Source organism: Indicator indicator, chromosome 1, assembly GCF_027791375.1.
Source record: "Indicator indicator isolate 239-I01 chromosome 1, UM_Iind_1.1, whole genome shotgun sequence".
In the NCBI taxonomy this organism is placed as follows: Eukaryota; Metazoa; Chordata; class Aves; order Piciformes; family Indicatoridae; genus Indicator; species Indicator indicator.
The window spans coordinates 19247994-19271518 of NC_072010.1; the positions used below are offsets into that span (position 1 = coordinate 19247994).

Consider the following 23525-nt stretch of genomic DNA (forward strand, 5'->3'; position numbering starts at 1 on the left):
CACACACAAATCAAAATATGCAAAATCACAAAGTAAGTGAAAAGGATGATAGATTTCCATCACTCATAAGAGTAGATGGTATTTTTTTTTTGGAAGTTTGTACACTGGGTTTGGTGGATTCACTTAGCATTTATCTACATAGATGTGGCTTTAAGGTTTGTAAAGTTAGTGGGAAAAAAAGAAAAGAAGAAAACAAAAAGAAAGTGATCTTACATTCAGTATTAGTAAATTGACCCATTTTGCTTGATGTCAGAAATAGTTCTCAACTGCCTCGAGGCTTTCTGGGAAAAAATTATGTGTTCTGATATTTCACAGAACAATAGTACAGTTTTCATGCATGTGAATTAATATTTTGTCTGTGATCTAACTCCACCCCTTTTTATCTCTTCAAGCAACAAGTGGAGAAGGATAGAGGTAGTTGTAATGTATATGGGTATTCTCTAGATAAAATTTTCATTTGGGTGAGGGGAACTGATAAATAACTTAATGTGTGTTCTTCAATGTGTAGAGCAGCACAGATCTCAGTTTAGTAAACACGAAGTTGAAAATATTTAGTAAATTTTATAGAAGGTGCAATTTCATGTTTAATGCTGATCCCTAATGGAAGAATTCAGCAACACCTCTGCAGTTTCTTTTATGTGACTTGTAGAAGCTGACTGCAGAACAGACAATTCTTAGCTTTTTACATTGCAACAGTGAGAAGAGCTGACCTGTAATCCAGAATTACATTTTTTTTTTCCCCCGCTACTATTTTGTGTTTATTTTGTTTGTAAACTGCGTTTTTCTTTTTGGTTTGGGAATTATTTGCCACATTTGTAAGTGAAACTCTTTACCTCAATATCAAGCCAGAATGCCTGATGGAAAACTGTACAACTTTTGCAGTTCCAGTTGTGTAGCTAAATTTCAGGTTAGCTGTTGTGTTAAAATTCTCCTCCATAAATCTTTGTGTGCCTGTGTTTGTATTAAGTATTTGCATATTAAGCTAACTTGCTTGTATATACTTGAGTTTTAATTAACATAGATGCTTCTGGCTCACAATAATTTCACTGACCAAAGTCCTATTCCATAACGATAACACTAGCTGCTACTTTGTGAAGTCCAATAGTTAGCAACCCCCATTTCTCCTTGATACTTGAAGAAAGCACAAAGCAGTATCAGTGCTCATCTTATTTTTACCACCATAGTCTCTCTATGGTGATGATGAACCTTGCTGATTTGCATCGAAAATGTTGTACTAAACACAGTAACAGAATTCTCACGTTGAATATTGCACTAACAAAAGTGAGTCATGGGGAATAGTGACTGCCTTTGAAATTAGAAGTTAGTTCCTAATCCATTAGACATTCATGGATAAAACTAGCTGTTTAAATTGTCCACAAACCAGAGTGTTGCGAGTCTAATGGGATCTCCAGGATCACTGGAGAGTCTGCTAAGGTTGTGGAAAATTTCATGTTTTTAAATGACATAGAATATATTCTAGTGATTAGGTGATTAAGGAACACTTAAAATATTTCAGTTCTTGTATGTAAAAATTGTTTTCCCATATGTGTGTTGTAGAATTGGTAATTGCCGCTTCATGTGTTGTCAAACAGTTACACCCATGTGGAGTTTTCCCATTTGTCATTAAACTCTGCTGTGTTCTGCCACCTGGAAAGCAAATCAATTTCTTAATTGCCTCCTTATAATGCCCTGAAGAAGATTTCCATCATGTAGCCCTGTTCTATGCTTCCTAACCTGTTCAGTGGATGTCTGTCAGTGGAACTGATTAACAAAATAGATGCAGATTGTTAGTATGTAATGACAAATCTGTAGTAATGACAAATCTTTAGTACTTACTGTAAACTCATTTGGCATCTATTTTATTCTTCATGGTCTTACAATTGATTGCAGCCCCAAGAGCTCTCAGAACAAAACTTTCCTGCTATCTGAGTGAGAAAAATAAAGCTAGTGAATGACAAATACTGCCTGGGCCTTCTTGGATTTGCAGATAAGTCAACATTAAGCAACACTATTGACTGACTGCCAGATCAGTTGATGTTTGTTGTCAGTTTCTGCTCTTGCTGGTATGTTGCTGTTGCTTCTCTTGCAGTTTGTGCTACATTTAGATGTTTCTCTTTAATGTTTTAGCAAAGTTTAATTGGAGGAGCCATTCAGTCTCTTGGGTCAGTAAAGACCCAAAAAATGGGTAGGTGGTCACTTGCTTCCAGTTAGTTTGCTCAAACGTCTGTTGGATTCTAACTTTTGGTAGTTTTCATTTATTCCCCATATAAAAGAATAACATTTTACTCACCAGTAGGTTAGAGTCAATTGTATGAGAACAGCTTCTTTGTTCGGGTCATGCAGCGTTCAGGTGGAAAGAACAGTATAACCACATCAGTCTGTGTTCCCTTGAGGCGTCTGCTATACCTAAGTGACACATGAGGGTCTGAACCCGAGCTGGAAAAATGGTTTAATCCATTTGGTCAATTGCGGTGCTTTCTGTAATCATCTTTTGAAAAAAAGAGCTGATACACTAAGATACTCCATATTTTTCCCTGTTTACTTCTGAGGTAACTCTTGTTTTAACTTTCTGGCATTACATTAATCTCTTTTTCTTACTGTGCCTGTTCTTGACGTTTTTTGTTGTTAGGGGTTGTTTTTCTCAGAGTAATTGCTTATTTTGGGTCTGTGTCTCCCTTCTGCAAAAGTTCTAGTCCTTTTGGTTTACAAATGAGTTAGAATATTTAAATTCCCAATTTATTTACAGTACTTCATGGTTGGTTGTTATTAATAATTTTTGCTTCTAGGTTTACTGTATTAAATCATTTAAACGATTTGGTTGAGCTGCTTATGCAACTTACGTCCAAAACTATAATCTCCTTTGTGTGGACAGTTTGCAATGCCATTCATCCTTGTAAGAAAGAGCATAAAAGAAGAAATACACCCTTCTTGATGTGACTTTTTGGTTTGGTAGTTGATGGTAGAATAGCATGACTGTATCTTGTCTTTCTTCATTCTCTGACTTGGAGGGTGTTATCACAGATTTCAGGACAGAACTGTTCCAAAGTTGTAGTGTTTTGATGTCAGTACCTTTACTGAGTCAGTTGAAGATCTTGCTCTGAAATGGTCTCTTAAAGAAAAAGACTGCTAATTTATTTATTGTGTTCATAGAGGGTGTAGTTCTAGTTAACAACTGTATATGAGACCCCACCTGGAGTACTGTGTCCAGTTCTGGAGCTCCTATTAGAAGAAGGATCTGGATAGGCTGAAACATGTCCAGAGAAGGGCCACAAGGATGATCAGAGGGCTGGAGCACCTCTCCTGTGAGGATAGACTGAAAGAGAGTTGGGACTACTCAGTCTGGAGAAGAGAAGGCTCTGAGGAGACTGTATTGTGGTCTTCCAGTATCTGAAGGGGGCCTACAAGAAAGCTGGTGAGGGACTTTTTAGGGTGTCAGGTAATGACAGGACTAGGGGGAATGGAACAAAACTAGAAATGGGTAGATTCAGATTGGATATTAGGAAGAAATTCTTCACCATGTGGGTGGTGAGACACTGGAACAGGTTGCCCAGGGAGGTGGTAGGACCCCCATCTCTGGAGGTGTTTAGGGCCAGGCTGGATGTGGCTCTGAGCAACCTGATCTAATGTGAGGTGTCCCTGCCCATGGCAGGGGGGTTGAAACTAAATGATCCTTGAGGTCCCTTCAACCCTAACAATTCTGTGATTCTATGATTCTTTGTGTCTCCAAATACAAGCTGTCTTGCAAAATTTGTGCTAAAACCACCTTCCTTTTTGAGTGTATGGATATAGTTGGGGTGTTGTAGGACTGATACATGTAGAATTACAAGTAAAATACAACCTATTTTTCGCAGGTTTTTTCCTAGCGTTCTGGTTACTTGCTAATGTTCGTTCATCATCATTATGGTATATGTAAGTGTTCTCCACTACATATCTTGCATCTCTTTCTCACACACATATATTTTTAAAAAGAAGTGTGTTTCAGCAGGAAGCATGGAGGAATTTTGGCATGCTTATCATAGAAATACTTTTCCAAATTTGATTACAATAGAAATAATTGAGGCTTCCACACTGAGGCTGGAAGGTCTCTGTGTGTCCCTGAGTGTAAGGCAAGTGCTTGGTTCCTTCTCCAGTTAATTAAGTGCCCTTGACTTTGCTTGTGAAACAGTCCTAGGAGGACTGTAAAGGGTTCCTTATATGTGTTATTATATGGTTCCTCATATGCTTATTTTTCAAGAACCACAGAAAAAACCTGGCCACAGTCTGGATGCGCTTCCACATACACATTTGTGTGCAGAAATGTTTCGACATTTTGGTTTTGTGTTGCTGTGGGTAGGGATAACCTGCTACACTGGTTTTCTCCGAAGAATCCCTGAGCTGTGTCTGCCTACTGTTCTTCAGTAATTTGGCAGCTTAGAACAGTTTGAGGTGGTTGCATTAAAGGCTAAAAACCACTTGATGATGATTTTTTTTGCTTTGCTTCGCACTTCCTATGCTCTTGTTGTTCAGGACAGACTCAAGAAAAGTCAGATTAACCGTAAGTGGGTTTTGATTGAATTTAAGACATTCAAAATAGTACACATAGATGATTTCAAAGTTATCTTTGATAAAGCACAGCATCGATAGAACCTTGCTGTTCAGGAAAGCCTGTAAAAGATTTTAATGAATTTGTGATCTCTTAGCGGCATTATTTTTTGTGTGTAATAATCTTCAACTTCACTCATTAAAATACTGTACAGAAGTAGTCCTGAATGGTAAGCAGGAAGATACAAACTTTAAGGAGGCATACAAGATCATCTTGTGATTAACGGCTGGTTTTACAGCCATCTTCTGCTTGTTTTAGAGCTTTGAGTAATAAGAATTCAGTTCTTTGCTGATTTCTGTGGGACAATACTTAGCTGACTATAGGAGTTTATGATAAGAAACAAAGGTTTTATTTTAGAAGCAGTAATGCTTAAATTAACAAGTTTTATTTTTAAACAGACTCAAACTCCATTATTCTCACCTCTCTAGCTTTTATTACTGTTCAATTACCAGCTCCCTATAGGGCCTGAATTTCTATCGCAGTGAACAGTTGGGAAAAGAAATAAAAGAAGCTAACGTGGGCATCCTTGGAAAACATGGTTCACTTTTAACTTGTAACCTTCACAATATAGGGTGTTTTACAGCTGATTGTCATTTGCTGAACACTTAATATATTTCATCTTCATTCCTCCTTCCATCTTCGGTGTTTCTGTACAAGTTGTCACATTTGCTAGTTCTTTAACATTTCCTTCGTTCCTGAACTGAAAGTGGTGGGTATACCTGCTTCTTGATTTCTTTTTGTTTTCAACCAGAACCTCTAGACTTCAATTGTGCTTACATAACCCACGTGGCAGCATGTGTTTACTCTGTGAAGAAACCTGCAATTGCAGAAAAACACAGATGAGCTTCCATGTTAGTACAAGTCTTCAGCTACCTGTTCAGAGCAGCTCAAGTCTAGTAAATAACTCTCAAGTACAGGGAATTTTGCTAGATATAGTGGGAAAAATATGGCAATACAGTGTGGGCATTACCGTTGAAGTCATTATAAGAGAAAGAACCATTAGGATAATGGTGGCATTATTTCTGCTGAATATGACATTTGGTTATCAGGTCCTGTACATGGTTCGGAGACGCACACGACTGCTTCATGTCTGCAAAGTCCTGATAAAGAATTAGTGCATCTACGTAAAATGATACTGTTTGCACTGCTAGCTAGCACTCAGCAGTTCTGGTCCACTAATATGAGGGTTTATATTAGTAACCAGACTCATTACTTTTTTAATTTTTTTTTTTTTTTTTAGTGTACATGAACCCTTAGTAAAATGAGAGTCTGAAGAAAAGTATCCTGTAACAGAAATGTTTCATCTTTTCACTGTTAGAAGGTAGAAAGGTAGTAACAAATCTGTCTGAAGAGAAATTCTCTTTAAATACACATGTCTTGTTGCAAACACTGTGGGTAAGTTTGTTGAAGATAAATGTAAGAAATTTGTCCTGGATTCTTCAAGTGGCTGGGATTGCTACTAATTCAAATTTTGTCATGAACATCAAATTTGTGATACACTAATTGTTGCTTAATCTAGGGAACATGCAAAAAACTGTCCTGTGGGCATATTAAAAGAGTATAGATGCTTTAAAACCGAGTTCTCTATCTACTGATAGCATCAGAGATACATAAAGTGAATTATGTAGTTACAGAATTAAATTCTCATACCTACACATGCAATCTATAGTATTTTTTCTCAGTATGAAGACTCTTAGTTGTAGGGTCTGGCTGAATGGTTGCATCTTCTTATTACGGTGTTTGAGGCCATCTTAGGGCTATTAGCTAGTTTTCTCTAATCCGAGTAGATGCAGGATTTATCAGTGAAGGCCTTTTACTTTACTGTTTGTATTTTCAAGTGGCATGCTGAGGTAAGATGTTGATAATCTGCATTGTTTGTAGGTTCCTGAATTTTTGTGACTAAGGCAAATTGTGAAATGTATTTATCAGGAAATAAATGTTTTATGATTAACAAGGTTTGGGAGACTTGTTTTGTTGGTGTTTATAATTGCTCATAAATAATAGGCATTAGAAAGGTAAGGTAAAAAAGTATGACCTGAACTAATTGCTGTGGAAGCAAGGGTCAAGATTTGAGATGAGAAAACATATAATACCAAGGGAAGAGACTAACCTGTTGTGCTTTTGCCAGAAGCGCTCGTGAGTTTATTTATAAACTCCCATTTTTAAACATTATAGGCTTAATTGAAAAGACACATTTTACTAACTTTATATTTTAGTGATGTGTATGTATATTTTTGTTTTTCAGACTCTCAGTGTGCAGTCTTCAACAAATGGTCAGTTCGTCTCTCCCAGTGATATTCAGTTGAAATGTAATTACTGCAAAAATTCTTTTTGTTCAAAGCCAGAAGTACTGGAATGGGAGGTAAGCATTTGGGTTTTTTTCTTGTTACTTTTAGAATGCTAACATGTATAATTTTAAAGCTGTATCTTCAATACAGCTTTTCTGGATAGCTATTTCATAATCTATTGAAGCTTAAAAAATTAAATTAATAAAATCTACCTGGTTCTGTAGAACATCAAGATAAAAACAGAAGTCTTTGCTCATAAACAACAAGTAAAAAAGCATCTATGGAATTTAAAGAAACCTGTAATTTCTCAGGTCAACTGGAAGTTTGAAATCTACTTTCATCTTCAGCTGATGACTGAATGACTAGATAGGATAGATCATTGTTACACATCATTACGAACTGAGAGAAGTATCTGAAAATTTTATGCCAGAATTGATTGCCATATTTTCTCTGTAGCATTTTCATATGAAATTGTATTTGTAGTATTCACTGTCAGGTTGAGTGAGAGTTTTTAATTTTTTGTGTTGCAAGTCATACCATAAATGTGTGTTTGCACTTCTGTTTACTTTTCCTGTTAAAGTTGTTATCCTAATGGCAAACTATTAAAGTTACACTGTACAGGCCTTAAGATTTTATCCCTAAACTCTCTTCATGATGCTTTGCAACTCTGAATTTAGAACAAAGTGTATCAGTTCTGCAGCAGAGCGTGTTCTGATGATTATAAGAAACTACACTGCATAGTGACATACTGTGAATACTGTCAGGAAGAGAAAACACTGCATGAGACGGTGAATTTCTCTGGCATCAAAAGACCCTTTTGTAGCGAAGGTATGTATTAGTTGTTTTTTTTTCCCTAAGGTTGGTTATTGCACTTTTACTACATTTGAGTTGCTTTGTTAATATTTAATGTCAAATTTTAATGTAAAACTCATTTTCTTGTACTTGAGGCTAAATCAGAAGTTTCTTCATTATTATTATTAATGAAGCACATGTACCTGTTAATTTATCTGTACTGCTTTTGTAGTCTTCAGTATTTCACCTTTCACTCCAGGTTAAGGAAAAGGGGCAAAATTCTTATGCAAGTGTGTGTATAAATACATACACATATACACATATATGTACAAAAATTTGGTTTTTTTGGTTTTGTTTTCCCAAATTTATGCTGAAGAGCCTGCACCAACACTAACTGCCTTGAGGAATATACAGTTTCACAGATTGCACTGGGTTGGGAGGGATCCTCAAAGATCATGTTGGTCCAACCTCTCTGTGGTGAGCAGTGACACCTCCAACTAGATCCGGCTGCCCAAGGCCACATCAAGTCTGATCTTGAATGTTTCCAAGGACAGGGCCCCAACCACATCCCTGGGCAGCCTACTTTCTTTGATTAGTATTACGATGGTGGAATTTCTGTGTTGGCTTAGAATGGTTATTCAAGCAATAATTCAAGTGATGCCTGTTGATTTATGTTGACTACTGTCATAACATTCCCTACTAATGATTCGGATTTTCAAAAAGAAAACAAACTAAAAAGGAGGGAAATGGGCATAGGATACTTTAAAGTTTGATTATAATATTGTTTTAATAGAAGAAGCAAAACACAGTCTTAACATAAACCTATCCTTTCCACTTCTGGTGAGCTGTGCTTTGGTACTGGTATTTAATCTTGATCTTAGAAGTTTAACTACAAATTTAGATTACCAATCTCTGGGGAATATAGTGAGTATTTTCTTTCTTTAGCTATACTAATAATGCCTTCATAATCATTTGATAAACCCTGATAAAGATCTCTGCTTTCAAGCAGATTAAACTGCAGATGTGCCAGTTTACTAGCAGCAGGATCCAGTTAAGCTGGAGAGGGGTGGAGTTGCAGGGCTAGAGGCAGCCTTCCCTCCATGCTGTTCCCTTATAGCTCTAGCCTCTGCAATCTTGTTTCTGATGAATGCAGTGTGGTGTGTTAGATTTCTTCACCACCATTACTTTCTTCTTCAGTTCTGGACTGCAAACTGGTAGCTGGGGGGTGGGGCAGGGAAGGATAGACCAAGACCCAGTTTTACAGTGTATCATGGCACTGCTCAATAATACCCAGTTAGAAACTATTTCTGTAAATAAAACAGTTCCACAGGAATTATTCAAAGATAAAAGCAAACTTTGGGGGGGGGGGGGGGAGGGCTGGAGATGACAGTACACGCTGGTATTACTATAAATACTTATGACTCTCTTGTGTTAAAGCTTGGTGGCTGTCACAACAAAATCAGTGAAATTCATAATGTGAGCTGTGCGACATTACTATTTCCATAGAGACAGTTCTGTACAAGGAGATTCAACATATGTGTGTATTTCCTATTTGAAAATTGGAGCAAGGAAAGGAATAAAAACATTCTCTCCTGCATGAATACAGTTACTAAATGGGGGAAATCCATTGCCTAGGACCAGAGTTTGCATGTGTTGGACTGCCAACTTAAGAGCAAAGACGATCTTTGAGGGTGAATATGCCAAACGTTACCATTGAAATAAAGTTTATTGGCTTATTGTGGTGATCTGAACCACTGAACAATAGAAAGAAGGTAGTCAAAAACACCTCTTAAGTAGAATGTGACTTGAATAATTAGTGCACACATTTATTAGCTGTAGCTTAGATCTACTTTGTGATGCTGTGGGATAACTGCCTATCTTGCCATGGGACAGGAATGCAAGTTTATGTAGTGCACTTCAGGAGCAAATGTATTTACAACCAAGAGATGTTTATGTTATCTCAGGAAATGAAGCTCTGCGAAGCTGGCCTGCCAGATGGCTGAAGGAGGGAGTCTTGTGAAGATAAAATGGCCCTGTTTCAGCTAAAACTAATGAAGCAAAATTAAAACAGCAAAACTACACAGATCCAATCCAATTTCAGAGGCTGTAGTGCCTAAGAGAAGATCTCTGCCTGATTAACTCTTAATTTTAATAATGAAGTTGGCACCTCTCCATATGCTAATGAGCCAAATGGAGCATGCTAAACATACTTGACTATGTTACTCAACCCCACCCAAATCATGCTAAATGTCATCTAGAAGGCAGAGAAGACAGACAGAGTTAGGGCATTAAAAAAATGAGAGAAGAACATCTCTGGGTGGGTGAAGACTGTGGATTTAGCAGGTATGAGGAGAGTCTATGCGCTGTGCTCCTTTCCCTTCACCCATCACAGGGATGCCTTCCTGGGAAGAATTGCACATTAAATACATGGCTCAACTTTTGCTGCATTTCTGTTCCATATTACACCAATTGCAAAGATTTATGTCTTCAGCTTTGTTGGATGTTACCTAGGATTTTTTACCTAGGATTATTTTAAGCTCAGTCTTGCAGTTTGTGCATTTATCACTGGCAATCCCAAATCTGTTACATCTGTTGCTTTAATAAATTCAACCTTTTAATTATTTTAACTTTCGGAACCCGTGCCTTGTTGGAGCACTGGAAGAAAAGAGACAAACATTAATTTGGTCGAACAGTTCCAGTAGGAATCCTGGAGTCAGAAAGACAGACATTGAGATCTTACCCATAACATAGCACAGGCATATGTAAAAAAGCTGTGTTACTCAGTGAAAAATAACTACTGACCTGGACAGAAGCTCTGTAAGGAACAACCTAGGCCCTGTATTTTAAAGGAAACACAACAATTGTCATTGCTGCAGAAACAGTGAAATCTGAGAGTTAAAGTGTTTTTAGAATCTGCTGTGGAGAAGAGAGGGCCAGGTGTTTAGATGGATTGAGTGGAGGTCAACAAATACAAGTTCTGTCATCACAGGTCATAGATTTCTCTTAGCTCTTTTCCAGGCATCCAAACACCCAACAGTGTTCCCCTGATGTCATAGTCTTTTTCCAGAAATGTCCTACATGCTTGTAAAGCAGAAAAACTACTAGATGTACTAAACAGACTTGTTGGATATGAAGGCCATGCTGGTTTTGATGTTGCAAAGTGTTCAAGAGATGTCACCAACATAGATTATTTTGTTGAGCATGCAATTATTCATCACCAGAAGACGATGTATTACGATTTGAGAAGAAATAACGTGAGGGGCTCAGTTACAGAAGTTGCTGGCATTTTTTGAAGAAATTGAACTCTCCAGGGAAAACCTTGTAAAATTTCACGTGTGTGTTTATAAAAGAAGGCTCCTAGATAAAATCAACAGAAGTTAAACAGGTGTTGAAGTTTCTGCAAGAGTGCTTGTTTGTTCATCTTCAAGCAAACTGATGGGCCACAGATCGGCCACAGATACCCATTGACTGCTTATGCCTGCTTAGCTGGAGTACTGAAGATGTTATTCCTCTGCTCCCATTCTTCATAACTGATGTTTTTTTGTAATGTGCACATTGCATACATATTTACACACAAATCTTGACACTCATGTTAAGGTCTCTGAGATCCATATTTCTGTGCGATTCCATTCTCTGTTTCTCTTGAGATGTTTAAAAATAGTTACAGCGACCAGCTGAAACTTCCATTGCAATAAAGTATAATTAGAACTGATCTATCATTTGTGCTAAACACAACTATTAACTTTTCAGAGGAGTACAGTGTGCTTTGTCTGTTTTATGTCCAAAATGGGGATGCCATGTGAGGCTGAACAACCTGAAAGGACTAGTTGAAAGCCTTTAATCTGTTCCCCTGATGCTGAGGCTTTGGAAATTAAACTGTCTGGTGTTTTGACACTAGAATGCCTCATTCCAAAATCCAAATATCTACATTAAATAAGATGTATATGACAAAACAAGATCAAAGCTGCTTGTGGATTTTTATGTGTGGATAGTTACATGAATGACAGTCGAGATAGGCTGTGCAAGTTTTTAATCCTTAGAAATCTTCAAGTTACAGATTTGTGGTGTATTTTTATATATATATATATATATATATCTATCTCCCTTATGAGGCTCTAAGAGCACAAACCATTTTTTTGCCATTCCAGCAACAGAACTATTTTGAGTATCACCCTAATTTTTTTGCTTGTAGGCTTACTTTGCATTTAAGTCATCTTTACAGTAGAACTAGGTGTTACGATTTAAGTAACACAGGCTTTTTTATTTTATAATATGAATCTTAATACCACGGATTGATACCCAGTAGCCTGCTTTTTGGAAGGCCAGTAAGCTGGGGAATAACTCCATTACATGATGGCTTGCGAGTTTCTTTCAAATGGGTAAAGCAAATAAAACATAGCTGTGAAACTAGCTTGATGGTATGCTAATAAGATTTCGGGGATTATGGATTCTGCGAATTAAAATCAATGCAGGCAATTCTGGTGTTTTATCTAGGAGGTAACCCCTTTTGAAATACTATAGAGCTGACAAGTAGAAAAAGAATTTAGGAAATTTAAGTTATTTCAGAACTGCGTGTGCCTAGAAAAGGTGTATATTGAGTTAAAACACTGTGGATTTTAGATTGGCATTTTTCCAGTCACTGTTGCATGGGGGATTGATCAATAAAGTATGCTATTAAATGTTTAGTCGATTAGATTTATATGAAAACACTACAGATGTTGAGAATAGCCTAAAAATAAGTGTGTTAAATTTTATACAGGTGCTTACATAAAAATATTTCACCTGAGATTTGTAGTGGTTCCTGTTACAGACAGGTGTCAAAATTGATGTGTGGTAGCAAGCGTTGCTGTGACAGTTACAGCTGCTGGGCTTCTCTGATGGGTGAAGGACTGAGGAAAAGAGTTCACTGGCCCTGCTGCACTGAGCTGCTGTGCTCCCTGGGTGAAGGGGGTTGCCATCAAGCCTGCTTCAACCTCTTCCTGATGTGTAGTTTCATTATTGTTAAATGTGAGAGCTACAGAAAGTGTTTAAACTCAGCGGGGCTTGTAGTTTGCATTATCAACTATCTATTTTTTAGAGACACTGATACACCTTGTAAAAATGCACAGATTTTGGGCTACCATACAGAATTTTTTGAAGGCAATAGTAAAGCAACCATTTTATGAAAAAAATATGCCATAACTGCAACTTCTAATTGTGTGCTACTTTGCAACAGGACCTCTCAAATCTGTCAAGGATTAGTAAGTAGCACAGAATGTGGTTAGAGAAGCAAAAATATTATTTAGTAAATGTAAAATTTCATATGACAGTTGTGTTTTGTATTAAAAAATCAAGATCTTCTGTTAAGATGTCAGTTTTGTGCTTCGCAGAGCTGATATCTCCCTCTCTGCAGGTCGGACAGTGGTCTACCGTGTTGAAGTAACTAGTGCTTGCTATGGTATGTTTGATAGTTTGGGTTTTATTCAGACCAATTCCTTTGGTAGTATCCCTCTGAGATAAATTCTAATGTGGTATTTTGGTTACCATGTGGCTTTCTTTTGAAGGTTTATTTGGTATTGAGTTGGAATAACCTGGCAAAAGGGAGCAACTGTAAAGCAGAAAATGTCTTAAATACTGTAAAATATATGATCCATAAAAGCACTCCTTCACGATTTCAAGAGTCTTGTTGTTTTTGAGAGAAAGTATTCCTTTGCCAAGTGGAAGTCAGCTTCAGAGGGATTTAGAGTTACTGAGGCAATATGATCTTTGAGTACTGTAGTTGAGGGTTACAATGGGACATCCCTGCTGACATCCATTTGAGTCATGGCGGGTTTTGTTAGAGAGCTCTGACTGGCACAGTGCAGTTTTTCAGGCCGTGTCATCTTATGTGGTAGCCAGGTATTAAACTTGTCAGATGCAGATGACTATTCCAAACAAGTCTTATTACTGTAAAAGCTCAAAGATACTGTTCTGGTGATAAAAATGAATTAAGGCAAAAAAGACAGCATATGCAAATCAGAGAAGTCCCTTTTTAAATAGGCTCACTCAGTGCAGCAGCATGAAGTGAAGGCTCTTGGCTGTGCTCAAGGAAAGCACGGGTCTGCGCCTTGCCTTCTTGCATGTGGGAGAGCTCCAGTGTTGGTTGTTGTGGTATTCCACTTGTGGAAGAGTCTGATAGTAATTTCCAATCAGAGCTTATTTGATACATATCTTCTGGAATTACTCGAAGAATTTTAACTTGTTCATGTGGATGTCAATACTTCTGGCAGTGTTCTTGTAGTTGAAAAACTTGAAAGATAAAACTATGGTGAGGTAGACATTTATCTTCTTTCCCTCTATAGAAGGAGAACACTAGTACTGTTAACATAATTTAAATTTTGAGTGCAGATTGTGCTGGATCTTGAGATTGTTGTTGTTCATGGACAGCTAATTCCTAATAATATCAAGTGAAATAGACAGAAAGCAGCTCTGTGGAGAAGGACTTGGGGGTGCTGATGGATGAGAAGCTGGACATGAGCACACAGTGCGCTATTGCAGCCCAGGCCAGATGCATCCTGGGCTGTATTAAAAGATACGTGGCCAGCAGATCTGGAAAGGTAATTCTGCCTCTTTACTCAGCTCTGGTGAGACCTCACCTGGAGTACTGCATCCAGGTTTGGAGCCCTCAATATAGGAAGGAGACAGAGCTAATGAAGCAGCTCCAGAGGAGGGCCTTGAAAACGATAGGGGATTTGGAGTACCTCTGCTGCGGAGACAGCCTGGAGAAGAGGAGGCTCTGGGGAGACCTAATAGCAGCTTTCTGGTACCTGAAGGGGGCCTACAAGGATGGAGAGAGACTTTACAAAGGCCTGTAGTGATAGGACAAGGGGCAATGGCTTCAAACTAGAGGAGAGCAGATTTAGTTTGGATGTTAGAAGCAGGTTCTTTTCTATGAGAGTAGTAGAACACTGGAACAGGTTGCCCAGGGGGGTGGTTGGGGCCTCATCCCTGGAGATACTCAAAATGAGGCTTGACAGGGCTCTGGGCAACCTGATCTAATTGAGGATGCCCCTGCTGACTGCAGAGGGCATTGGACTAGATGACCTTTGGGAGGTCCCTTCCAATCCAGACCATTCTATGATTCTATGAAATCCTAAGCATTTTTCAACTAAAGTGGTCTTGTTAGATTGATGTTCTTCAGTGTTAATTCCACTGTTGTGTCTTTGAAGAGGTTTGAGATGATTCTTGCGAAGTGAAGACAGCATTGACTATTGCAGCTAAGGGGTGATGACAAAGTAAGGTGCTGAGGCTATGAACACAACAAGAAGAAAGGTTATAAAGATGCTTCTTAGTAACCTGAAAGAATAATTGACTTAAAAAGATGTAAGAACAAGCAAAAGATGAGTAATTGGATAGGAATAAGAGGGAGGATAAATGGAGGAGTTAGTATTTAATACCAGACAATAGCAGGATAAACTGATGATGTATAAAAGTTGAGTTAATAATAAGATCGTAAGAGGAAGGTGAGGAAGGAAGTGGGGGACACAGCTTCTGTTACACGAAGAGGGTGGGCTCTATTTTAGTGGCAATCCAAGCAGGACCCAAAATGGGATGCATTACATCTGTGTTCCTAAGGATAATGATGTTCATTTTGAAGCCAGAGACAGTGGATTATAGAATGTGGGTAGGAAAGAGATGACTTTTGCAGTTAAATAAATACAAAGGGAGACAGCAGAAAGATGTACATACAACATAGTTCCAGAAATTTTCAAGATCTAACTTAGGATGCCATAGGCTATTTGATACTGCAGGCTTGTGATGACAGGACTGTTCTTCTCCAGATTAAGTTGTTATAACAGTTGAAGTTATTACAAGATAAGACCAGTCTTGTTCAATATCTTTGTTGGTGACATGGACAGTGGCATTGAGTGCACCCTCAGCAAGTTTGCTGATGACATAGATTACCTGATTGGTAGTAGAGTACTTCTGCTAATCTATAGTCTCAAAAGGTTGATGCAGCATTAAATAACTCTTCTAAGACATGACTGAGGAGGAGGATACATTGTGGTGCTAAGCTTTGTCTTTGGAGTTGCAAAGACATTAAAAGAATCTAATGACCCATACGACAATGAGAGATACTGGCAAGAAATTTTTAGTGCTTTCATGAGTGCTTTTAACTAATAGTTTGCTCAGACTGCTATTTTCAGGACAATTTCTTTCAGAGCAGTGTACGTAACATCCAAATTAGTTGCCCTGTGAGGATGATGGCTTGATTGGGCTTTTTTCATCTGCACTGCCTGTTTATGTTAGTAATTTTCGTTGCTGTCTTGTTAACGAATTAGATACATAACTAGAAAAAAAGAAAGTTTGACACAGTTATTACCTACAATCTTACTTGTACATTATTCTATGATTCTCTTGTTTTGATGATAGAAAATTTAATTTGTTAGAAAAGCTTTTACCATTGCAAGTTAAAATTCCTGAATATCCTTTTGTTTTCGGATGATGCTGTCTGCTGTAGCTCCCTCTTGCATTCTTTTGCTGTTAGTTCTTTTAAAATAGTATCTCAATTTCACACATAGGAAATCCTACCTTAATAGAGAAGAACAGAAGTAATTCCATTGAAATTACTGAATAAATTGTAATATTCTCTATTGTCAGAGGAAGTATGATACATACTGAGTTTCATAACTTACTAGAAGTACAGAAGGCTGCTTGTGTTAGACTGTATGCCCTAACAGTGTGGGGCGCTTGAAAGATGTATGTTCTGATCTTGGTGGTACTGTGATATTTGGGAGATCATAAAAACAGGTGCAGTACCTTGGATTAAAGGTCCATATAGATGATATTTCATCCCTCCAATGTTTCACACAGACAGTTACTTCATCCTCTCATGCTGTTCTCTTCTCTGAAAGTTAACCACAATTACAGAGATACATGATGTAGGCATCATCTCGATTGACCCTAGATTTGAGGTAGTTTAAATACATTATATGCTTAAAATAGCTTACGTCAGAATAGCAAATTAGAAAAGACATTATAACATATTGAATGCATTCTAGGATGAATACTATAGAATGCATTTAGTATGTTAGAATGTCTTCTAATTCACTTTAGGGGAGGATCAGGTTAATGAAGTATATAGCTCTCATTATGGCAACCTTTGTATTGTGACTGTAGAGCAAAGGAAAAAGAAACAACAACCCGACCAACTCACCTGATGTGAAAAGAAAAAGTTAAAAATTTGTTGTGTGCAAACTCTATGTATGTAAACTCATAAAATTCCATAATTATTCTCAGCACTGATCATTGCTTACTTTATGGTTATATTTTTGAAGAAACTCCTCAGTTACTAGGTCATCATGTACCTATTAGTGTTCTTAAAAAACATGAGTTTTCATAGTGTTGTATTAATGTGAATAAAAGTAGTAATCCTTGTTGATCATTGAAGATAGGTACTCTTTCTGTGGGTAGTGTTGTCTAGCTTAAAATTTCTGCTCATCATTGTCTGGATATCTAGCATTCTGAGGATGTGTAACTGAACAATGTAATTCCAAATCAATGCTTTTGCATAGGTCTATATGAAAAGAAAATTATGTATTTTTTCTGACTGTTTATTCAGGGATTTGATAAGAACAGAGTCAAGCATAGTGTTTTGAAAAAGATGCAGACATCACATGATACCATAGAGTTGTACAGGAAGAGTACTCAGGTAAAAATGTCTTGAAATATAGTCTATTATGCAACCTGAATTTGTCTCAAGCTCCAATTGTTAGCTGCTGTTGTATTATTTAAATTTTCAATATTTAACTCTTAACTGTAATATCTCTGTAAAAATTACTTTGTTCCTAATGTTTAAAATCTGTTTCCAGGCTGCAAGCTGCTATATAAACAAGACTTTGCAAGACGGTTAGGACTGAGATGTGTTACTTGTAATTACTGCTCACAGCTGTGCAAAAAGGGAGCAACTAAGGAACTTGATGGTGTAGTGAGAGATTTCTGCAGTGAAGATTGCTGTAAAAAATTTCAGGACTGGTACTACAAGGCAAGTAACTCAGATTTCTTGACGAGAGCTCCACAGTTTAAAAAACCAAAAATGCACATGAGGATATCTCAAAGACTATGCAGCAAACGTGGCTTACTTCAGCAGAGCATTTGCCACACAATAAGCAAATCCAGTAATTTCATCATTTGAGTTTTCTTAAATTCTAGGGCAGCATTTTACTATCTGATTTTATTAATTCGTTTGGCAAGGAAGTCTTGAGTTACAGAAAAAGAAACTACTGTGTATATTTCTTACAATTCCATTTTTTTGTCCTCAATATGGTATTTTTCTTGTCAAAACATATTCACAATGTTGAAAACACTGTTAATAGCAGCTTAGATGGTACCTTGAATTGACTGATGATAAACTAGGCTAGCAGAGTTTTTTTTTGTGTTCCTGTTTTGCCTCCTTTTTTGCCTTTTCCCTTCTTTCACAGTTTGAACTACAAAGGCGTTGATTGTTCAGTGTTTCCTAGTGGAAAGGATGCCAAAGGGAAAAGCAAGACCAAATGGATTTCTAATAAAAGTTTAAATCAAACAGATGGCATCTGTTTCTAAATCTCTGGAAGCTTAACTACCTGTGGAGCTCAACCAGCAAATATTTCATGTTAAGAGGGTTTTGATTTTCATATTTTTTGAAAGAAAGAAAGGTGAAATTGAACTGGATTTAACCTGCAGTTATTACCATGGATAAAAATTTGATTTCTGTTGTGAATGTCCTGGAAAAGCTACATTGAGCTGCACTTGTGGATGTAATTGCAACAAAAAAAAAAAAAAGGCTAGATACAATTCTATAATTCAAGATGATCTGCTTCCCATAAAAGAACTGCATCTCCAACATACCAGATAATGTCTTCAATGGCTGTTTCCAGAAATGTTACAGCCACCAATATGGTAGTCTTTGTTTTGAATAATGTATGTAGGGTCTGGTTAGGTATTCCTGAAAGAAAACTACTGAAGACCAGAACATGTTTCTTCTGTCTCATGTGAAAATAGAGTGATGAAACTTGGCTGCAAAGTTCTTACACTTAGATTAAATATTATTGCATGAAGTTAACATTTTACTATATGCCTTATGATCCTGGGGCATGGGGTGAAATTTATCCTTGCGGAAAAAGTGCCTTCTGATAGAGAGTTTCATGTACATAAATTTCTATGGAAGCTTTTACTGATTCAGGTTTGAGAATGACTTGAAAACTCCTGACTTCAGATTATCCTTGTGCTCTGGGGGATAAGACAATAACTGAATTGGCACATTAAGTCTGCATAAGAAACACTGTTGATACTGTGGTGTGGGAGAGTTAGACACGGTGCTGTGAGAAGGCAATTTAAACAGACTTGCTGATAACTAGTGACCTTTGATACTCTTGATGATACTGAAGTGTTAGATATTTTTACCTTCTTGAGTCTTACACTTGTTAGTGGAATTAGTGTTACATGATGTTGAATCATTTGTAAATTTTTTTTTCCCCAAAATACTTTTTAAAGCCTTTGCCTAAGGTCTGGTTATGAAAGTTAGGGATTTATTACATGGGGAAGACATGTAATAGGTACTGGGAAAATTGTTTTGCTAAAATTCTCTTTTGTTAAATTCACATCTTCACTGATAACTTTACGCTTTTTTTATTAAAGTCACTCCAGATACCTTGAATTTGGCAGTACATTGTTCCCTGATGTTCTTATCTAGCCATAAATAGATAAAGATCAAAATACAGGAAGACACAATAGATACAAACCCCTCCCCAAACTTGTACTTCCTTTGCTGTTTTGTCTGTTAAGCTTCTTATTTATAGTTACTATTATGAGCTTTGTCTCATTTATATAATGTTCAGTGTTACCTTGAAGTTTCAATGAATGTATGCATGAAGAGAAATAAGTAGTAATAACCTAGAAATGTTTTAACACCAGCATTGTGTTCACTAAACAAATGTTTGTCTCCATCTTCTTTGTCTAATTTTTTTATGGACCCATCTTTCTCATTTAGTATTATCTGAAAACTTCTTTACTTTTAAAAAGGATTAAGTATAATGGGAGAGCTTCCCTAAATGCCAAAATTCTCTTCTCAAAAAGCCAGAAGGTGGTAGCACAACAGACTGTCTAGAAGTATTAGAATGACATCAGACTCGTTTAGAAGTGTTTTTCAAACCTAATATGAGGGTTTGAAATGTAAAAGAATAATTCAGTTCTAATCATCTGTTGGGTCACAGTTACAGTTACGAGTTAGAACCAAGTTCTGAGAAGCAAATTTCTACTGTATGGTGTCCATACACCTCTAAGACAAGAGGTAAATTTTTTGGTGTCTGGAGGTTATCTCCCAAAGTTACTAGAGCTCCTCCTGTAAACTTCAGTGGCATGCAGTAGATTGGATATTAATGTGGAAAATGGCTGAGAAATTTTATTGTAAGTACTTAAGTAGCATGATGGTTGATGACAGTTTTTAGTCATGGGATGTTACTTATACTAGAGCATTGAAAGTACCTTGAAAAAAAGATAATACATTTCTGAGAACAATACAGAAATCTGCTTTTCCAAATATACATTGTGAAGCATTACTGAAAATACTCCAGCTGAAGTGTACGTATAGGTCATTCAAGGCCACAGCTGGAATACTGATTGGCCTGAGCACATACAGTGCTGACTGCATGTTCAGTGGAGGTCGTGTGTTTTCAGCAAAGGCCAAGCAGGAGGTGGGGAGCTACAGTCTGAGGCACAGCAAAATAATTGTCTGCTGAGCTTAGAGAGCAGTGGATGTCCGCAGTGGTACAATTTGAAACGATGGAGCTAGCATTAATTTAAATGGTAAAGGCAGTAAGACAACCTTGTGGAATTTATCACCTGAATTTAGCCACTGTACAGTTGGGCATCTCAGTTTCAAGTAGGTACTCAGTCGATCTCCTTTCTCTTATAATCATCTTTGCTTCCTATTTATTGGAGATTGAACACAGAACAGACTACTAAGCTTGAGTTAAATTAACGCCAGTCCAGACCATTATAGAACGTTTTAGAAACAGGTCAGTAGAGGATTAAAAATGTAAATAAAAGCTGCAGGTATGAAAACTTTTTAAATTAAACTTGGGCAAACATTAGAAATTTATACTAATTACCATGCCTGCTTGAAGATGTTGAAATTGGACCTGGGGAAAGAAGTGGATGAAAAAAGCAGTTATGAGTGGCAAAGGAGTTAGGTGCAATGGAGCACAGGGAATGTAGATGGACTTTTTGGAAACACAGGGATAGAGCAAATGTGGAGGCAGGTGTTTTTGAGAGTCAATTAAGATACAGTGTCACTGTCCCAAATGGAAAACACACAGAAAGCTGAAGGAAGGAGCAAGCAGAAAAAAAATTATTTCACACTTTCAATTAATTTTCATAGTCAGGAAAATGTGGAGAGCAAGCAGCTAGTAGGAAATCCAGTGCATGGAAAGGTGTGTAGTATTGGCTGCAAGCATGATTATGGAAATGATAGAATTCCAGTGTAGAGATGAGAAGTGAAGCATCCCTATAAAGGAATTCTGGGCTCACTAAGGAATTGTAATTTCCTTGTGGAATCAAGCAAACAAACAAAAAAAATCTCCTAAATACCTTAGTAGCAGCCCAGAAGAGACAATAATACACTTCTTCAAAGGCCTAAATGAAAGAGCCAAACCAGGAGAGGGAGGAAACAGTTGCAGGAAAGATGTAGTTGCTGCATTTGATGATGTTTGTCACTTTTTTCTAACTTCTAAGGAGAGAGAAAATTGAGCAGAAAGTGGTGCTTTGATACTCAAGCAGTGTGCAGCAGACCAGAATAGGTGGGCTTTTCTGTACCTGGCTCAGCTGTCATTCTTAAATAGCAGTGTTGGGTGGGCTGGAGATGTAAAATTAGTGAATTATACATGAACTTTTTTCTACCAGTGTTTCAGCCTTTTGACGCTTTGGGAAGTGCATTTTCATTTAAGGTGCGAATTCACAGTTTCCCTGTACTGATGAATGTAGGCTATTTTGGCAACACTCTACGCTTCATCTTCCCCACTCCCAAGAATACATCTTGCTCTTGTGTCCCGCTGAGAACATCTCTGCTTTAAAGTGAACTGTGGATTTGCATCAGCAGAAAAGTCAAAGTGACGAATGTAACAACAATTGAGGGGAGACGGGGATAATGCAGTGCTGTAAAGGTCCTTGACCTTGTTTGTGCTGCAGATGCATCAGCACTACTGCTGACACCTTCACAGAGGGGAGGGAAGAGTACCACCTGCCTTTCCAAGGGCACCTGGCGCCGGGTGTGAGTTGGTCCTGAAGCCACAGCTTATTTGCTCCCAATTTGAAAGTGGTTACACTGTTAGAATTGAGTCTTTCCACAGATCGTCTTAAATACTTGGAAATTAGGACTGAAAACTGAATTTCCTACATTACCAGAAGATGATGCTGGACTGTTCAAATGCAGAGAAGAAACCTGACATTTAATTTTTAAATTTAAAGTAATTGTCCTGTTCATACTGTTCTGCAGTCACAAGAACTGCAGTTGAAACCTTCTTTTTTTTTTTTTTTTGCCATGAAGCCTTTAGCTTAATTACAGTGTTGTGTATGATTTTATGTATTAATATTTTATGTTCCATATTACCATAATTTCTCCCTTTCCTCCTTGCTATATTATTACGTTGGCTTATTTTGGGTTCCTGAGTGTGTGTTTGTTTTTAAGAACTGCTTTTAGAATGGAGGTTGCAAGCTGTGTCAAGGGCAGCAGCACAGCAAACAATTCTTGGCTTAGTTGAAGATCTGAAACGTAGACTCCTGCTCTTCAGATACTTAAATCAGCTATCCTACAAGTTATTCTGTATTGGAGAAAAATACTGTATTAGTGATGCCTCATGAAATTAACATGTAGGCTAGTGAAAGATACATTACTCAAATGTTTAGCTAGGGATACAGAAGAACAAAGTTTTGAGTTTCAAGTTAGATGTTGACTAGATTTTGTGGAAACTTCCTTAGTTTGAGGTTTGTCGTTTATAAAGAAATTTTGAATCTAATTGGAATAGAAACTCTTGTCAAACTACTAAATGAAAATATACAAGTTATTTACATTAGAGGCTCTGATTTGATACCTAGAGATTCTGTTTGCCACTTAAAGCCACCAAACTTTAGGTAGTGAAAAACAACTCTATTTATCCTTAGTTCAAGCAAGTCATTAAAGAGTCTCAGTCCCTTTATGCTCTTGTTTCATAGGATACTTAAATGGAATTAGTGAAAATTGAGGCGTAACATTGATACTATTTTTTTTTGCTGATTGGAAGTGAGCAATTTTTAAGGAGTTAGTGAAAAAAAATGGATTTATTCTGGGTGTTAACCCCCAACAAACAACTGAAAATAAGCGACAGATGTGCCTGTATACACAGGTTAGAAGGTAGCATGACTGTCAGAGCCTACACAAGCAAAACTAAACTGCTGGTTGCAATGATTTTTCAGTACTTTTAAATCTTTTTAAATATAGAAATATTTTTTCAAGGCTTATTTAAAAATGTCAAAATCTTCCTTTGCATTAAGGCTGCACGATGTGACTGTTGTAAGTCTCAAGGAACTCTTAAAGAGAAAGTGCAGTGGCGTGGTGAAATGAAACACTTCTGTGATCAGCACTGTTTGCTCCGTTTCTACTGTCAACAAAATGAACCAAATCTGGCAACCCAGAAAGGACCTGAGAACTTACACTATGGTATGTGCTGCTGTATGGCAAACAAGATTCTTTCTTTTAAATGTAAAGTTTAAAACTGCATTAATTGTGTGTTTGTGTTAATAAACTGTGTTAGAGATCAGTCTCTTTTATCATCAGAGGCATCATTGAACTGCTTGCTGTTTTTTATCTTAGCTCTTTATTTCAAAGCTTTTTC

At 37.3% G+C, this 23525-nt stretch overlaps 1 protein-coding gene across 1 annotated transcript in view; it reads left to right on the forward strand.

The window, feature by feature from the left end:
* The window catches only part of ZMYM2 (zinc finger MYM-type containing 2), a 69308-nt gene that overhangs the window by 28175 nt on the left and 17608 nt on the right, over nucleotides 1–23525 (forward strand). Inside the window, 6 exon segments of the mRNA XM_054390636.1 lie at nucleotides 2–32; nucleotides 792–907; nucleotides 6828–6944; nucleotides 7548–7698; nucleotides 17493–17665; nucleotides 23185–23350. Of these exon segments, the coding sequence (XP_054246611.1) occupies nucleotides 2–32; nucleotides 792–907; nucleotides 6828–6944; nucleotides 7548–7698; nucleotides 17493–17665; nucleotides 23185–23350 (754 nt within the window).